At 37.1% G+C, this 19157-nt stretch overlaps 1 protein-coding gene across 1 annotated transcript in view; it reads left to right on the top strand.

Annotated features, from left to right (window-relative positions):
* The window catches only part of EYS (eyes shut homolog), a 938397-nt gene that overhangs the window by 776030 nt on the left and 143210 nt on the right, over window positions 1–19157 (top strand). The window contains exon 38 of the mRNA XM_069804576.1: window positions 9045–9209. Coding sequence (XP_069660677.1) covers window positions 9045–9209 — 165 coding nt within the window. The remainder of the gene's footprint in view (window positions 1–9044; window positions 9210–19157) is intronic.

Here is a 19157-nt window from a genome sequence, read left to right as displayed (position 1 = left end):
TTGCATCTGCATGACTGTTTCATATTCTTTTTATTTTTAATTATGACATAAATATATATATATAAAAATAAAAATACATACATACACACTACTCCCCACTGCCCCCCCCCCCAAAAAAGCACCAAAAATACCCCAAACCCACTGCATTTTCTGACAAGAAACACTGAATTGACCACAAATTATTGTGTATCAAAATAGAAGGGCATAAAAACCTTTATAATATATTCCTATAAATATGGTTTAGAGATCTTGCAAAGTCCTAGGAAGCAGACCAAAATTAATTTCAAAACAGTAATCTAAAAAGGTCAATCAATATTTTCTACATTAAAAGCATTGGTAGAGGAATGTCAGTTGATTATTAATTGATTAACCAGTTGACATCCTACCAAATTAATTTCTCCATTTTATGCAATATTTGTTAAAAGATTAGATCATTCATAAATAGCTCAAATGAACTTCAGTAGTGTATTGCCAAAACTTTAGCAGGAAGATAAAGAAACTTCTTTGTTCTTGGAGGAACTTCCTTTTACAGGGCAGGTACTGATAGCCAGAAAATGAGAAATTTCAGAAACTACGTTTGCACCCTAAACCTATGAAAACAAGTTCAGATTAGAATTCCGATTAGATTTACACAATTCTATAAATTATGCATCCATATGTCTAAATTATCAAAATCTCATCAGAATCTCCTAGGAAAGTAATAAAAATTTGGTGCATACACAATGTAGCAATACATAAAGTGTGTTATTTATAGGAGCACATTAAATTTAGTGTTCTTAAAACTACAGCGTTCATTTCACATATAATATTGATCATCTATTATCTGGTGCCAACCATATGACAAATGAGTCTGCAGTGTTATCCAGATGGAAGATTCCTCTTCAACTGACTGAATATGGCACACACTGAAAAAGTCTGAGTATCTGTCCAAATTAAACTTTTATAGCCAATTACTCTTCAAGTATTTCTCTGATCCTTTGGGATAGGAATGTTAGTTTATGTGTTCAAGCACCATTGCAGAGAATAAAATTAAACTTAGCTGGCAGAAATAAAATTAAAGTGACAGAAAATACATTGATACCTCATAAAGCAAAAAGATGGCCTAACATTTTGATAAACATAAGAAGTGCAAATATACAAATAAAATATGTACATGTTTAGCTGAGACTCACTAAAACAACAGAAAATGAAGCTGTTGGGTTGCATTCATTTGTGTAACCAAACAGTTCTCATTACAGTGAGTAAGATAGGATCTGGAGTACATCAGCATGTTATGAAAAGTCTGAGTTTCCAAACGTATTCCAACAGCTGCCTTTTTCCCCTGAAAACCAATACTTTATTTCATTCACTCCTTTTACCAGTTCATTAGACTTGAATGAAAAATGTGAAAGCTAATGTTCAAATAGACCTTCTGTGATACTTTTCAGAACAAATATATTAATGAGTGAACTTCAAAAGATTTTTACAAGTCCTTGCTTCATTAAAATTTGCCATAATACGTGTCACAGTGACCTTAAAAGCAACCAGCTTTTCAACATCAAATGTAGTAGTGCATTATGACAACTCCAGTGTAAATTATGGTTTGATATTCAAAATCTATCTTAGAGTTTTTCCTATAATTGGGAGAAATTGAAAAATATAAACAAAGATATAAAGGACCTTCATTTCCTTCCTAGATAGGGCTTTTTTAAAAAATAGAGAAAACTCTAGTGGTTTTGCAGGAAGATCGTATTTCCTGTCAAATATGTTGAGCTTGAAGAAAATATTAGATAATAGCTTCCCAATTTCCTCTATGTCAAATTCAGGAAAAGAGTTAAGCACTTATGCATAATTTTGAATGCAGGTGGTAAAATACATCTGATTAGGGACTAGTATCAATTAGGAACATTCTTTTCGCTTCAAAATCCAACGCACTTAGGAGCAAAATAATACATTTTGGAGATGAAACTAGTCAAACAGAAAAAGATGAATGACTGGGTTGTTCTCAAAACTGCTAAAAACAGGTAGTAAGAGGCTAATTTTGTTTGTGGATTTGGACTAACAACAACTAGATTGTTTGGAATTTTTTCAACACCCAACTTCTTGACTATTTTGTATACCTTCTGTTGAGGTACTACAGTCATACCTGTTTTCACAAAATCTTGAACTCGGCATGAATTAATAATTTTCCTTTTTCCTGTCTCATGTCAGTCTGTTCCACTTACACATCTGATCTTACTTTACATGTCTATGTAATATCCATAAAAAGTAACAGAATTTAATAATTCTACAGCATCTCTCAGCTGGACAGTTTAGCATGCTTCATGGCCATTAACTGAATAAGCTTCATCTTAGTCTGTGAGACAGGTCATTTTATTCCTTTTACAGATGCACAGGAGTTGGCTGGAAATATTGAATTCTCATCTGTTGTAAACTGATGCAGTTATGAATTTGCTGATGTACAGCAACTGAGGGTCTAGGCAAAAAAAAAGTAATTCTTTCCTCCTAAAATGTGAGGTCGGAAGAGGAATAATGAGGGCTACAAACCAGGAATATGAAAATAATTTCTTCTTCTTGCGGCTCCCTGTTACCCAAAGCAAATGAACATCAAACTGCTTTACTATGATTTCGTTTTATCAGACATGCAGCTAACTCATCAACTTCTCAGTATTGAGGGAATGCTAAAACTATCAACATATCAAATATTTTTCCTGAAATGAAACTAATAACCTAATTACATTGGGTTGATCTACTTATTACACTGCAGCTGCCAAAAGAGGAGAGTAACTTGATCTCTGGGCCCTAGGTAATGACAATTGCTATATGTTTCAGATAACTATAGAATCATTAATTTCCTTTATGTTAAATGGTGTGCGTGTTTCTTATCTTCCATCATGCAATTTCAGCAGTGATATGGAAAGCAGAACAATTCACATAAAAATTACCAGCTGGATCAGGCCAGTAGGTCATCTAGCTCAATCTCTGAGCAAAACTAGTCACAAATACTTTGAAAGGGATATAAAAAACAGGGCGACTGTGATTTTTCCCAAAGTACATTAATTCAGCTTGCACCAGTCAGTGAGATTAGGATTTCCTGAGCTGTCGTTCCACTGTACTGGTGGACTGGTTTTCCTGTATTTTTCTTATTTTTTCATAGTTTGTTTGGTTTTTTTTTTAATACTTTTGACCCACATAATGTCTTGTGGCAATAAATTACCCGAACCAAATATGCGTTCTGTGAAAAGTTATTAATAATTTCCTTTTGTTTTTCAAGCCTGTGACTTCACAGTATCGAGTGCCCTTAGTTTTTGTGTTACAAGACACGGAGTGGCCATTTCTTATCCACATTTTCCTCTGCATATTTTACCCATGTTGAATAGGCCTGATCTGTTTCTTACTCTGGAAGCCATACCATCCTTTTGGTCATCCCTGCTTCTGTTCTGTGTTTCATTGTACCTTTGCAGAGGCATATTACCAGGCTGCTTGGCAAATTGAGAAGAGACTTTTAGTGGCATAATTTGCTTTATTTTCCCAGAAATTTTTAAACTCTCTTCATCTAATACTGCTCCACTTGTATGGCAGTTTCCTTCAATGAAAATGAAATGATGTCCTGCTCTTAAGGACTGCTTATTTGACCCATTGCCTCTCAGTGCTTCCTCTGAGTCTTCACAATTACATATACTGTCTTTCTGCCATTCGAAGCCCCTAGCAATCTGCAAAGTAAGAAATTAAGTCAGTGATCTGAATTCAGATCTCCCAGTTGACAGCAGAGAGCATTATCAACGAGGCACCAGGCTGGCCTGATAAAGAAAAACTTGTGCATTTTATTCCATAAGGATTGCTTGCCTCGTAATGTAGGAGCTCAGTTAAAGCAAGCAGAAGGCTTTTGTGCATTGAAACAAATGAATGAAAGCAGCAAGGGTGAGATTTATTTTGTTTCGTATTTTATTGCCTGGAAACAGCTGAACTCACCTAATCAATTATTTCATAGATTTCTAAAGTTACAGTCATTGAGGAAATGGTTATTGTATTTCTGTACTATCGTAGGTGTGTGTGATGCTTTATGAAATACCCAAGTCAGATTTTGTACTTACCAGACATAATCCCTAGGAATTTTCTGAATCATATTTATTTCACTTTGATTTTCTTTCCACCATGAACATGAGATAAAAGAATGCATTACTCTCAGGTCGTTAAATTTGGTTCCCTGGGATACTTTGTGAGCATGAGATGGATAGAGCAAGTCACACATTCATCAGTCCCTTGATATTGCTGCTAAACTGACTTTTTGCCTACTGGGAACACTTCCGTTCTTGGTAATATGGAAAAGGTTTGCTGCGCTGGTCGGCAAAGTTTTTATCATCTGTGCTTCTATATTCTTTGAGTGATGGAGAAGAAGAACAAGCACAGAATCTGTCCATAAGTTTCAGATCTCTGTCATAGGATTTTTACCACTGTAATTGAAAAATAGAAATAGGAAATTCAGAGTTTAAGCCCGTGACTAACTGTTCTGATACCCTGTTCAGTTCACATCTCTAACATTTCAACTCAGAACTCCTGTATTAACTTGGTTTTGCCTAAAGAAAATCCTCCAGCAGGCCATTTGATTCTGATGCACAGACATCAAGAGAGAATTGTTCATCTAACTTCAGATATTGATGGTATAAATGTCTACCGCTAAGCTAGTGACCCTCAAATCCTTTTATAGCAAGTGGAGAGAAATGGGTGAGTTTAGGTCATGATTCATCTGGCCTTTTTAGACATTTATTATAAGGTGAGGAGAATCACATCCTAGGATTACCCATTTCTCTTCATTATTAAAGAGCACCAAGGACTTTCAATGCAGTTATATCTACCCTGTAGACTGTAGACAGCTTGGTCAGATATTTAGTCAGATCTCTCCTACCAGAAGATGAATGCATTACTTCCCTTTCTAGGGTTTGGTGGTGGTGGTTTTTTGGTTTGGGTTTTGGTTTGTTGGGTTTTTTTGTGATACTCATCCTTACTCTTAAAAGTGTTACTTATTTATCATTTGAATTTTTTTGGTGATGGCTGGTGCAGTTGATGGGTCTTGCTGTCTTCAAGATTAAAAGGTCTATTTTTAATAGAATTCAGTAGAATTTAATAGAATTCAGTACTAAGCCAAACTTGTCACAAAAAGCAAACAATGCAAATGGAAAATTAGAGACAGGAGTGGAAACAGACTGGTTCCAATTTACTAGCAGTGGGAAACTGTATTCTTCCCCTTACTGCTGTTTATTTTCTAAGTCAAATAAGATCATAATAGAAACATGTTAAAGTTTTCTTGACATTTTCTTATTATGCTGTGTGTAACGAAAATTGTAGTCAATAATATCCCAGATAACCTATTTATTTCAGTAGAAAATTTGAGCCTTCAGTTAAACCATTAAAGTATAATTCTTAGCAATATAGAATCATGGAATCATAGAGTGGTTTGGGTTGGAAGGGACCTTTAAAGGTCATCTAGTCCAACCCCCCTGCTATGAGCAGGGACATCTTCAACCAGATTGGCTTGCTCAGAGCCCCGTCCGATCAGTAAAAAATTTTTGAGGACACCCTGGCAACGTATGTATATGTATTTATTTATAAATTACATGTACGTACTCCTGCAGTTCTAGTATTTTTCACCCACCCCCATGAATTGTCTTGAGGACCCCCTGGGGTGCCTGCACCCCACTCGGGAGACCACGGCCCCGGTGGAAGAATCCTGGGGGGTCACAGCCGGTGCTGACGGTGTGGGCGGCCCCAGGAGAGAGTGAAGTAACCATCTCTGCTGTCAGCCTGCGCGGTGAAATAAATGAAGTACAGAATTACTGACTGCCAGCAGCCACCCTCAAATAGGAAGATATGCAAATGTTACTTGAAAACAGCATCAAATATTCTCACACTGTGGTAGAGTCTTATATGCACGTTGTAGATGGCATTGCTAGTATTTCTGCTATTAGCTTATTGTAGTTCAGCATATGCCCTCTTTGGCTCTGATTCATGGAACCTAGCAGTGTGCAGCCGTGCTCAGTGCTGCATGGGGCTTTAATACCTGCTAATGCAGAGTTTAGTAGGAGGGAAGTAGAAGAAGAGATTCCAGATAAGCAGCTTTGCCTGTAGTATTCTACCTGTGTATTTCATCACAAACATAAAGATTTTAGATTCTTAATACACAGACTCAATCAACTACGTCAAGGAGCAGCTGATTTTTTAGAACGATGATTCTATCTTAGTGTAGGTTCTGCTTCTAGATACATGCATTTTCTACTTTTTTTTTTCCTAAACATTACTTTTTATTCCAAGTTTTTTCACTTGGAGCTCAAAGTATTGGTTTCAAGGCTACTATTTTGTTAATTTTTAGGAAGAGTTACAGTAACCATCTTTGTGTACTATGTATGCATGCTAAACAGATGTCTTTTCACTGTCTGCCATTACCAATTATATGTACAAATTGAAAGCATTAATATATTTGAGACACTTCATGATTTCTTATGGTCCATAGAGCGTAATCTTTTTCAGAATCCCATGTCAGGGAATTTTGTATTACTGTTTAACATAGCCATGTGGAATGGATTTGCAGTGAATCTGTATAATATAGCAACTTGACAAGATCTTCACTTAGAATGATGGTATTTCTTTTGTTTATGAATTTCTTACAATTTTGATAATATTCCTTTATCAGAGATCTCCTAACACTCGTATCTTTATGAAATCTCTCAAAGGTTAGTACTAACTTCTTCCAAAAATACTATGAGTGTCATTAGGTTGATCTTGATAAGCTTTAGGAAGAGGAACGCTGTGTGTGAGGCTGCAGTTTGCTGCAAACAACTGTTTCCATTGCATCAAACTTCCCTGTTATCAAAGTGTTGGCTGCTATTACTGAATTAATTTCAAATGCTGGGTCTGCAGTTGTATGTATGAATTTTGTTAAGTATAAAACACGAGGTGTGAAAAATGATTCAAAAGTGACTATCCCAGCTAAAGGACTGATGCGGTTGTCTGTCCTTGAAAGATTGCCTGGGCATCCCCTGCTCCCTTCCCTTTCTCTCTCCCCTCCCTCTCCCCTTCAGCGAGCTGAAAGAAACTTCACAAAATATTATTGTTAATGTAGAAACTAAACTGTGGACAGTTAGTGTCAACGTTGAGTAGTTTCTGAAAACTGCCTAATAAAGGACTTCTTAATAGCTTTAGCTGCAAGATGTACCACTATATTGCGAGTACTGTACGACACTGGGGTTTCTGAAGGCACTGCATTTGAAGAATAAGAATTAGTGTTGTCTGCACAGAGCCTCTCTGTGAAAGATCACGGAATCACCAAATTGTTGAGGTTGGAAGGGACCTTTTGAGCTCAGTAAGTCCAACCACCTGCTCAAGCAGAGCACGCTCACCTAGAGCAGGTTTCTCACAACCGTGTCCAGTCAGGTTTTGAAAATCTCCAAGGGTTGAGACTCGACAAACCTCTCTGGGTAACCTGTAGCAGTGTTTGACCACCCTCACAGTGAAAAAGCGTTTTCCTGTGTTCACGTGAAATTTCCTGGGTTTTGGTTTGTGCCCATTGCCTGTTGGGGGGCACTGCTGGGAAAAGTTTGGCTCCCTCTTCTCCACCCCCTCCAGTCGGGCATTTATAGACATCGGTGAGATCCACCCCAGCCTGCCCTTCTCCAGTCCCAGGAGTCCCGGCTCTCCCAGCATTTCCTCGGATGAAAGAGGCTCCAGTCCCTTCATCATGTTTGTGGCCCTGCACTGGACTAGCTAGATCTGCTACTACTCTTTCCCTTGAAAGCATGAATTTAATTAGACAAATGGCATTCTCATTGTGTAGGTCTGCTTCTGACTTTTTATTATTTGCAATGCCTTTGGCCTTTACCTCACCCTACAAGGGAGTTTCTTCATCCCATAGTTTTTTCGCTTTCTCCAACAATCCTGATTTTTCCAGACCCACCATTTAGAAATACAGCTACTTCTTGCTTTCCATCCTGCCTTTCTTTTGCTGTCAGCTTGTGAGGTTTTTTTAATGAATGCCCTTCAACACGTGCTTGTTTGTTAACAGGGGTTTAATTTTGTTCTTTCTTCTTAAGTAAGTCCAATAAAAATGTAAGAGAATAAACTATGGGCAGATTTCACAAACAAATAAAAACCAAAGTGAATAAAAATTTTGAAAAATAATATCCACATACTAGTCATGCCTCTGTGTAATCATCAGTCACAAATTCATTGTATACTTTTAGTTCATTAAATTAAAAATTTCTTTACAAATGTATTACCCGAATTCAGACTGCTTTTCTTGTTGCTCATTCCTTATTCATATTGCTGGTGATGAATTTGGACAATCTTCAAGGAGCTTTGCTTAACTAGGATGCTTGAGGCATCAGGAAAACATTCTGCCTAACCTCAATTAGTTTTACTCTATTTTTTCTTGCTTCAGTGGTATTATTATCACAGCTACAGGGTAAAAAAACCCAAAAACATAATGGCAGAGGTAATTAATGCAATAAATGTTGCAAATCTTAAGCCGTCATAGTTAAAAATCTTCTCTTGCGATTATTTATTTTCAAGACAGGAGTAGTGTAATGGAAAAATGTATATACTGCCCAATGGCATCATCATCATAATTTCAAACCATTTCAAAAAACAATTTCAAAAGCATTTGAGTATCCTCAAAATGAAGAAAACCTGTTTCTTATCTACAACTGTAAAGCAAAAGTACTTCACAGGGATGTCGTAGGACAAAAGTTCTGCATGGACGCATCTGTAGAGATGAAAATTTGTGACAATGTTTTGAACTTTATTGCATCTTCTAGCAGTAGTCCCTCCTATAATGGTCTTTTCTCTTCTGGCAATATGCAGATGCTAGAACATTTTCATTTTCTGCATATTTATCTTGAATGTTTGAAATTAAATAAATTTATATGGATGCTCTGCGAATAATACAGTTGATTACACTATTCACAGGTATTCAGAAGAATGGATATTTTTAAATGTGCTTAGCTGATTATATTGTATTTTATTATTTATTTTGTAATAAATTAATAAAATTAGCTTTTGGTTATTCATTTCAGACACAGCACTTTTTTTTCCATCCTTCACTGGAAATTCTTATTTGGAACTACCTTCTCTGACATCTGTATCTGAGACCAGGACTGCATCTGGGCAGGAAACTAGCAATCTGACGACTCTGTACTTGACAGTGAAAACAACTGCTCTAAATGGCACAATTCTTTACAGTGAGTACCAATGATACTTGAAGCTAAGTATCAGTTTAGCTCCTTCAGGTCCTTATTAACTTTAGTGTACATCAGCTGGCATTTCCTATTCAGCAGCAAAATGAGTCATTAAAATGCAGTAGAAGCCTTTTGGTATTCTAATGCATGATGCATTATAAAATTTGAACCATCGTTCTTTGTGTTCCTCTGGAAAGTTCTTCAATTTATGACTCATTGAGCAAAACATAACTTACAACTGAAAATGCTGCTTCCTGACAAGAAAGAACATAGTAAGCATATGACTCCAATACTAAGTGTTACAGCTCTAAAATACAAATGTTGAAGAAGTTTTGAACAATTTATTACGGAGAAACAGCTTCTGCATAGTTGGGTTGAGACTCACTTTTTATTATAATTGTGATCTTGGTTCCAAAGATTTTTTTGATTTGCAGAAATATCTTAAGTTCTGCAAATTTGCCATATTTCAGAGTATTTACTGTGATTTCACACTTCAGATGATTCTTTTGTGGTCCCCGGAGAGTATACTTGCAGACTTGGACATATGCTTGTTAATACTACATAAAAATGTCACTTCTCGCCTGCATATTTCATTCCTCAGTATATGGCATGAACTTCTGAGACAGTATGCTTTTCACTAGTCAGCAAGAAAAATAAGCTTCTCTGCCAGTTGAATATTTTGTTATATATTTCAGCTTGTAATTTCTATCCAAATGGAAAGCCTGGAAAGCGAGGTGATTTCTTCCTGAACCCAGGAAGAGCTAGAAAAACGTTTGTGCAATCTATGTGATAGATTTACTTCACAAAGACAAAAGCATTAGGAGCGTTCTCAGTTCACTGCAGCTTCTTAGGGTTTGTCTACACAAAGGAATCTCGTTGATTTAATATAAATTGTTTTGATTACTTCCAGATTAATATAAAAATAACAAAAGTTAATATATGTGAATGTACCTGCACTATGTAGGTATTTATAAGCCAGGGTTAAAAGGAGTATAAGCTTCATGGCATTATTTATTATCTGTATAACACTTTCTTTAGATGTAAAACATTGTAGCCCCAAATTGAACATTTATGTTTACTGCTTTTCAAAATGCTATCTCAATTTCTTGTATGTTATAGTTGGGCTGTTGCTGCAGCTGCTTAAGCTACATGGCTGCAGAATTTGCTAATAATCATGGATAAGTGGTGATGTGGCAGTTCTTTATGTTGAAGCGTTTTATACTTGTTATTTCAATTTCAAGAGGAGTTATTTGTCCTTCAGTAAGAATTCAAGGAAGGTCACTGGAAGTACTTTGAATATATTTGGCATTTAATGATTTTGTTTGCCTCATCACTGCAAAGTTGTTGGCTTTCAGCCAAAGTTAAAGTAAAGCTTGCTATCTAGCCATAAGCCCTGAGTAAGCATGTCTGTTAAAAAAAAAAAAAAAAAAGAAAGAAAGAAAAAATCCAACATGAAAGTTTCTCTGCTATTCTCAGGAGGATGTGGTCTTTTCTGAAAACCTGGATAAGTGTACTGTACTACAACCAGAGCCAAATTTGTTTCTGTCACTACTTGTTGGAAAAGGCTTTCATCTGAAAGTAGCAAATTTACAAAGCTGAGGAGGGATGGTGATGGAGTAGCTTTGAAACAGAATTTGCAATGCAGGATGCTGTTTGCCTAGTTTACAACTCAACTATTTTACATACAGAGAAATTGCTTATCTTTGTAAACATCAAATGTGCAGAAATTCTAACTGAAAATCAAATTCCAACTCTTTCACTATCTATGCTTTCCCATAATTACAAATAAATATAAGATACTTGCTTCTCCGTTGCATTTTATACAGAGATTACACAAAGATGAACATTATATCCTCTCCTTTTGTTTCCATCCAGCTACACAAGGCAGTTACAGCCTAAGCTTTAGTTAGTAGCAGGAGTTCCACGCTTTTGTTCACAATCATTTAAAATGAAAGTGCATTGAAAAGCATATTAAACCTGGGTATTTTTAGGAGAGGTCTTTGCCTTTCCTTTTTTTGTTTCTGCAATTGTCAGGTGAGAGCTAGCCTGTACTTGGAATTAATGGGCTCCTTAGTGTACTGTTGAGAATCAGAAATGAGTGTTACCTTGAGCTTTCACACTATGATATAAATCTGTGAGGACTGTGGAATTTCTTCTTTGCTGCTTGTAAATTTTCAAATTGTTTTGAGAAACCTAGAAATTGTCACATTTTATATGTTTGCTTCTGAGAACTAGTATGATAAGGCAGGTAATCTGCACATACTTCATATGTTTTGCAAGTGTGGCTGAGTACTTTGGGTAGACAGTGCTCTAAGCACTAGGCAACGTGCGATGAAGCATGCAGACTGCCTCAGGATTATGTACTGAGAGTTTAGGTGCAGCTGAAACGATGCTGTGAAAGGAAGAGAGGATGTGGGTGCCTTCTTTGTGCACCGAGGGAGAACACCACAGTGGGCAACATGGATAGCTGTATTATGCTCCTTAATTTCATTCTCTGTATCCCAGTGAATCTGCTTCTACCATTGTTTTTATCAAAGAAAATGTACTGATTTAACAAAAATATAGTTCCTTTATGCCTAATTCAGTTACATGCATTCAGATAATGGATAATTCTAGGGACATTTTGATGTTACTCTGTATTTAAACAGTGCAAAATAAACCCCACCAAATTAGGTGGAGGGACTGCCAATTTAAAATGCTCAGAATCATACCAAATACATTCAGGATGCTGCTGCCTCAAAATGAATTCTGTAGTCTGTCTTAGACTACGTCCTTATAATTGAAACAGTGTCTGCTTTTGACTATCAGGGAAAATATTAATGTTCCTAAATTGCATTTAATCAGAGAAAAGTTACTTTCATGTGTACAAGTACCCAAAATCTTTCAGTACCAGAAGTAGAAACCAATGCTTTTTTTTCTCCTACCAAACACGAAATTTAAAAGCTCATAGTCTGCCGTGAAACTTAGAGCCAATCACACATTGCAGAAAATCTCAAAAGGAATACTGAGAATGAGAAAAAAAATATTTTTAAACTGCTAACCAAAGTGATTCTGTGGCTTTTCAGTCTTCTAGCTCTGCAGGAGTGGCAGGTGTGCATTTGGGGCAAAAGTCTTTTATTTTAAAACTAAAGAAAAATAATATCAGGAAAAAGAGTAGAACTTAGAGAATTTTGTTGCACAAGGGTGTGTTTCATAAATCCAAGCTAGTACCACTATTTAACCAGCTTAATATTATCATACTAAAAGCACTCATTGTTTTTTAGAGGGAAAAGTAACACATTATGTACACGTCATGATTTATCTCACTTTCTTTGTCAATACAATGAAAGGCTCCAAGGAAATTCTGAGGAGGTGGCAGCAGTTGGAAGCCTTCAGTTCCTGCTTACCACACTCGCATAAGTCCTCCCACAGAATTCAGTGGAAGTTCCTCTTTTGAATTAGATTATTTTTTAAAATGAAAGTGGCTTTGATGTTATAATTTCATTTGCTTGGTGAACCACAGAATTTTAGGTATTCTAGGAGAAAAAATTTTGGAAGCTGTGTCAGAAGGGTTTGCATGGAATGCTTCCACCATAGTTATTCTAGAAGGGTTTTTTTCTGTATGCCAACCTTAGTTTTACCTTCTTTATACAGTTCCAGAGCATGTAAACTGTGTTTAGCCTATGTAAGTTTTTTTCCTAGCCTTTATTCAATTTATTGTTCTTTATTTCCATTATAAACTTCTCCACTAACATATGTTACTTTGAAAAATTTTTTATGACTCTGTATAGAAATGTAATTTCATATCAGTGGTAGATGGAATGATTTTTCCTGGCCTGTATCAGAAATGGTGTGGCCAGCAGGAGCAGGGCAGTGACCGTCCCCCTGTACTGGGCACTGGTGAGGCTGCACCTCGAGTCCTGTGTTCAGTTTTGGGCCCCTCACCGCAGGAAAGACATGGAGGTGCTGGAGCGTGTCCAGAGAAGGGCAACCAATTTGGTGAGGGGCCTGGAGCACAAGTCTGATGAGGAGCGGCTGAGGGAACTGGGGTGGTTCACCCTGGAGAAGAGGAGGCTGAGGGGAGACCTGATCGCTCTCTACAACTACCTGAAAGGAGGGAGTAGTGAGGTGGGGGTCAGTCTCTTCTCCCAAGTAACTAGCGATAGAATGAGAGAAAATGGCCTCAAGTTGCACCAGGGGAGGTTTAGATTGGATATTAGGAAAAATTTCTTCACCGAAAGGGCTGTCAGACATTGGAACAGGCTGCCCAGGGAAGTGGTTGAGTCACCACCCCCGGAGGTGTTCAAAAAGCACGTAGACAAGGCACTTCAGGACATGGTTTAGTGGGCATGGTTGATGGTTGGACTCGATGATCTTAAAGGTCTTTTCCAACCTAAATGATTCTATGATTCTATGATTTTCACAAGTTTTCATCAGGTGGTAAAATTTTGTTATCCTTTTATTAGAAATTATATAAATAGTAGATGTACAGCAGAAGTAGAAGCAAGAAAATGGGCTTCCTAGCAGGCCCATTATCTCCTGGGTTCTGGTGAGTGTAAGGATTAAGATTTTGATCTTAAGATTTTGTGATGGATGCTTTAAAATCCAGTTTTCAAACATTATGTTCCATTTTGCTAGAACTTAACGCCTAAGAAACTGTTGACATTCCCAAGAATATTTCAGCTCCAATACTTAAGTTAAAAATTGGAAGGTACATAATATACAGAAATTATATATTTAAATTTGTCATTTTTATATTAGCAATGACACCATTTTCACTTATTTTCCCACATACCTTTGCAAAGATACTCACTTTTCAGACCAGAAAATATCTACACAGGTGTATAAATTTGATTCTCTGATGTGGGTAGAACAATTACCTGTGAAGCTAAAGACTTTAAAAAAAATTCCAAAGAGAAAACATATTTATGTCTTAACTTCTTTTTACTGGCCTCCCAAATATTTATACTTACTGTGTATACTTGTCTTGTTTCTTGAACTCCTTCAAGCTGCCTAGTGATTGCTGTTGGGTTTGTACAGTGTTTCTCAGGAGTTCATATGCTCCCTCTGTTCTTCCTTCATCCTTGTTTTTTGCTCCTTGCTCTGTCTTTCGTTTTCCCTTCTAATGACTTCAGAAGAGAAGCTGCTGTTGCCAGCTGTGCTCCTTTTAATAGTAGTACAACTCCTGCTTCTGCTGCTGCTTTTTTGAAGCTGTGCTACCATCAAACAGCTGAGAAATTAACTGTCAGCAGAAACTCATCTTGAGGCTAGTGCACTCACTAGGTACAAGAACTACAGAATTATAAGAAAGGGTTAATGTTCCTGACATTTTCATATTCTATTATTATACTGATGTTAGCAATAGCTCCATAATTAAGGTTGCAGTAAGTTTCACACTTTCATAAAGCAAAAATCCTCTGTCTTTGTGAAAAGCATTTTTAAAAATTCAAATAAAATCAGTGATCTGCTTGTTTCAGGTGTATTTTACTGGAAAATAATTACACTTTTTTTTTTTTTTAAATTAGTCCACTTTCAGATCATTCATTTTACAAACACACCTGATTTTACCAGGTGGTGATGAGGTTACATCTATTTCTCTGGCAGATAATTAGTAAACATTTAATTACAGTGAAAAATCTCAGACAACATGCTTTTGATATACAAATGGATTTGAAACAGAAAGTATGCATAAGAAGAATATTTATGACAGAATCTTAAGAGAAAATGTAAAAGGATTAAAATTTGTATCTATCTTTACCTAGTACACCGGCCAGTGAGGATCAAAAAAAGGAGTTCTGTGCCTTCTTCAGTTGTTCATATTCAGCAGAGAGAAGTAAACACTTAAAAGTACCATTGCTTTGTTATAATACCTTTTAGCAGTTAATATAAATACTATATATAAAAGAAAACTAAAATATGTATATACAGAAAATAAGCCTACTTATAGGCTAATGGGCAGAATATGAGAATCAGTAACTGTGCTGGGCATGTCACTTTACTAAATCGCACCATATTGTTGTCAAAAAGCATTTTCCTATTTAATGCCTTTATTAGCAAGGATTTTATCAATAGTTGGTTGAAAGTAACAAATACTAAGGACTACATGTTGTTTGTGGAGGCTGCCAAAAAATAGATTGTCTGTTAAAAACATGGGGAAAGAGATAGGATATAAGTGATTTATAGAAAATTACTACATATGTCAGAGACAAAGAAACTAATCCAAGAACTGGTTTGCACATCATTTTTAATAGGTTATAAACCATCATCTGTTTCAATACAAAGGCAAATGTACTTACCTTCTTAATAATGATGTTTTCCCTAATTATTTTCAGTATGTGTTTAAGAAGCCTACAAATGACAACAGTCAATGGACTAAAAATGTCTGGACTTTTTGCAGTTACCTTATCTTCAAGTTGTTGTTAGAATGTGAGGAGATTTCTCTTTAACTATGTCAGGAGAAAAAGTTTGAAAATAGATACAATTGTTACATTTGTGCCAATAAAGATTAGCCATCATTTGAGAAGCATTTCTTCGTTGAATACAGTATGCATTCTTACGATTTTTTATTCTATTCCTTACTGATTTTACTTATTTGCATGATTTAATTTCATCAACATGTCAAAGCAAATTGTGATATTTAGCCACAAAGCAAAATAAATTGCAAGTGGTCATAAAAAACTGATACAGTTATAAAGTTTTACTTCATCATTTTCACTTTTAACAGAGTCAGCATAATGCTGTTCACAATCCTTCAAGGACAGATTGTTTAACTTCTACTATATATGGTAGCCTGTAACTTCTGACAATTGGATTTCAGATATCACAGCCCATGTTTATAGTGTTCCTTAAGGACACCAGCTACTTTTTCATAAGTTGTGCTCATAAATTATTTTCCTGTGCTCCCAGAAGCTCAGTTCCCCAGATCTACCCATATTCTACCTACCCTCCTAAAACTAAAGATGGGCACTTCAGGCAATTCAGTCATAGTCTATTTGTCTGTTATTTCAGCTGGCATTCTCATGCAGAGCATTTCACGGTATCCTTCCTCTGTGTCAAAATATGTTTTTGCCTAAGAAAGCTTCATCCCATAGCTTAATGGGAATTTAAATCGGTCTTTTCTAGATAGGCAGCAATTTGAGCCCAGTGGCCACTTGATGCCATCATACTGATGGACAAAACCAGCCTTCCAGCGTGCAGTTCCCTGTGAAAGAATGATTGCTGAGGTCTGACTTGTTTGACCTGATCCCCTCACATAATCTCTACTAAGGTCAAGATAAATTACCTCTAATATCCAACAAGATTTTTTACTCAGATGCTTCTGATCTCTCTCTGTTCCCGGAACCTGTCTGTTTTACTTGAGACTCAGGCTTTTCCTATGAAGGGAACTTCCCACCACATACACTAGGTAGCACATGCTCTTTTACATTGCCAGAACAAAATGCTTCAGAGGAGCACTCTGCCTCCTCATGTTCACTGTGGAAGGATTTAAAGGACTGTCCTTTCAACGGATCTCGTACCACCTAGCAGATAATATGAAGAATGCTGTTAGTCACCTGTAAGTGTGACCTACAAGCACTCCCCAGACTGAAGTTCAGGCAGTAACACTCGTTGAGTTTTCAAGGAAAAGTACTAACTTTTGGGGAGTTGTCCCACATTTTTTACTTTACTAGTAGTAACAAGGACCTTCGTCCAAGTTTTCGCTAGTGGGCAATGTGAATGGACAGGCGCAGTCACTGGGAGAAGAGAAGTAAGCTGTTCATCTGTAACTTCACTTCGTCAAGACATGTTGTCAGTATATACATTCACAACCCTCCCCCGCTTCATTCTCTCTGAATCCAGCGTAACTTACAGATTTACTTGTTGATAGAAATTGGAAATGCCTGGAACAGTGTGTGCAGGGAGGAGAGAAGAAGATAAGGAAACAAATGATGTAATATGTGCATATATCAGTTATGCTAGGATTAAAAAGCAGTGACTTTTTTAACAGTGATAGTGCAATACATTTTGAAAGAGAATTGTCAGACTGTTGTAGAAGGAAATCATAAAAGCCAAAGGCATAAAATCCAGACAAATTAAAGTAGCTTTGGAGTTAATTAGGTATTCAGAATACAAAATATGTCTAAGCATAAAAGACTTGCAGTAGGTCACAGGATTTGTAACAGAGTGAAGAAGCACTGTGTTGACTAGAAAGCTGCTCTCGAGGAGGGAGTTTGTGAACTGTTTCTGCTATGAACTATACAAAAGCAAATGAGCAGGAAGCTGCGAGCATCTGTTGTCTCTCTCTATCTGCTAAAATATATTATGTTTTTCTTTCTGTTTTGTCCTCCAAATTAAAGTTGATCATTTTCTCTTTACAAACGAGTCGGTTTTCCAGCAAGGAGCTGTCCCAAGTACACCCACGTTCTTTTTACCTTTCTGGATAAAGATGTCGAGGTATGTTCTAAGCTGTGGCCACCTCCAGCAGCTCCAGGCGTGGGACTCCCTCCCGCTGGAACCCGTCCGGAGGGGCTGAGACTCCCAGGGGTGCCATTCGCTGACACCGGTGGCTGGGGTGCCTGCACCCCAAGTCTGACTCCAGTAGCTCCCACCAAACCCAGTCACACTGGTCCCCCCAGCAGCCGGCACTTGGTCCTTGCAGCACCCTTAGCATGTGTGATGGGGAGGGAGATTACACCGAGAGATAGTTAAGAAAGGATTTAATAAGAAGAGAGGACAGATTGTGGTGATGAGGCGCAGGGCTCAGAGAAGCGTGCCGATCGGCCCCTTTTTACGTGCAACCCTCCCCTTTTATACCACTTCAGGTCTGTTCCTCCTTTGTTTCTTCCCAGTTCCCTGTTTGTACACATTGCCCCAGTGGTTTGCATAGTTCCACCAACACATCCCTCCCCAGTGTCGCAGACCCCCAGCGTCACCCCCCCTCAGGTGCGAAGTCCAGGCTGGCACACTGAAGTGATGCCCAAAGTTTCTTGATAGCCCGTCCGTTAGTGCGGCTGACAAGATTGGTTTCTTGTCGTTGTTTCTGTTACTGTTTGTTTGTCACATCCGTGGTTTGCTTATTGTCTTCCCCTTTTCCTCCATCTGATTTTGACAAGGTCCTCGATCAGGTAATCTTACTAAACAAGCATCCCACACTCGTTGGTGTAACCAGCCCGGTTTGGTTCTTGTCACTGTCTCCATTTCTTGGTCAGGTTTGTGCCTCTGCATGTTTTGGTTTCCCCCTTTTCCTTGTCATCCCATTTAACAAGGTTTTTGATCAGATAAACTTACGGAAGCAAATGCTCTCTCCTACCACATACCCTCATAAAAAGTTGTTGTACGGTGTATGTGTTGTGTGTTTTTTCTCAACTCGGCTCCAAACAATGGATAGGAGATGCTATCTCCAGACAAGCTGGAGAATTGGATACAGGTATGATTCTGGAACCCAAGGTTCCAGGTTTCCAAACATTATGCTTCTGGAAGCTAAGAAGAACATAGTAGTCTTATGCTCAAATACTGCTGAACAAATATATGCAGTAAATTCAATTTCATGACCTAGCTATTGAGTCTTTTCTACTTCAGTTAAATATGGTAAAATATAGTGCAAAAACCAGATTAACAATTTAATAGTTTGTCTTAAAGGGGAATAAATACCCTAAACAGGAACTGTGTTTTACCTTCTGTGAGAATTAAATACAGTTAAATTCAAAGGGTAAATTCATAAAGAGAAACCTGTGTAAAATAATTTGCAACTCTAGGTGTCAGTTCTTTTTTTAGTAGACGAACCATGTGCCGTCCATCATTTAAATAGAAGTATTTTGCTGTCATATTTACAATATGCTATTTAGCAGAAGTGAACAAAGATTAAAAGATTTTTTTTAAATATCTTTTTAATCTTAGTTTGAACTGTGCAAGTAACACACTATGTCTAATGTTTTGTAGATAACAATTATTCTCATCAAGTCTGAAATGTATCATTAATTGGGAAAGGTGAAT

This window comes from Haliaeetus albicilla, chromosome 17, assembly GCF_947461875.1.
Source record: "Haliaeetus albicilla chromosome 17, bHalAlb1.1, whole genome shotgun sequence".
Taxonomy (NCBI): Eukaryota; Metazoa; Chordata; class Aves; order Accipitriformes; family Accipitridae; genus Haliaeetus; species Haliaeetus albicilla.
This window is presented reverse-complemented; position numbering and strand designations above follow the sequence as displayed.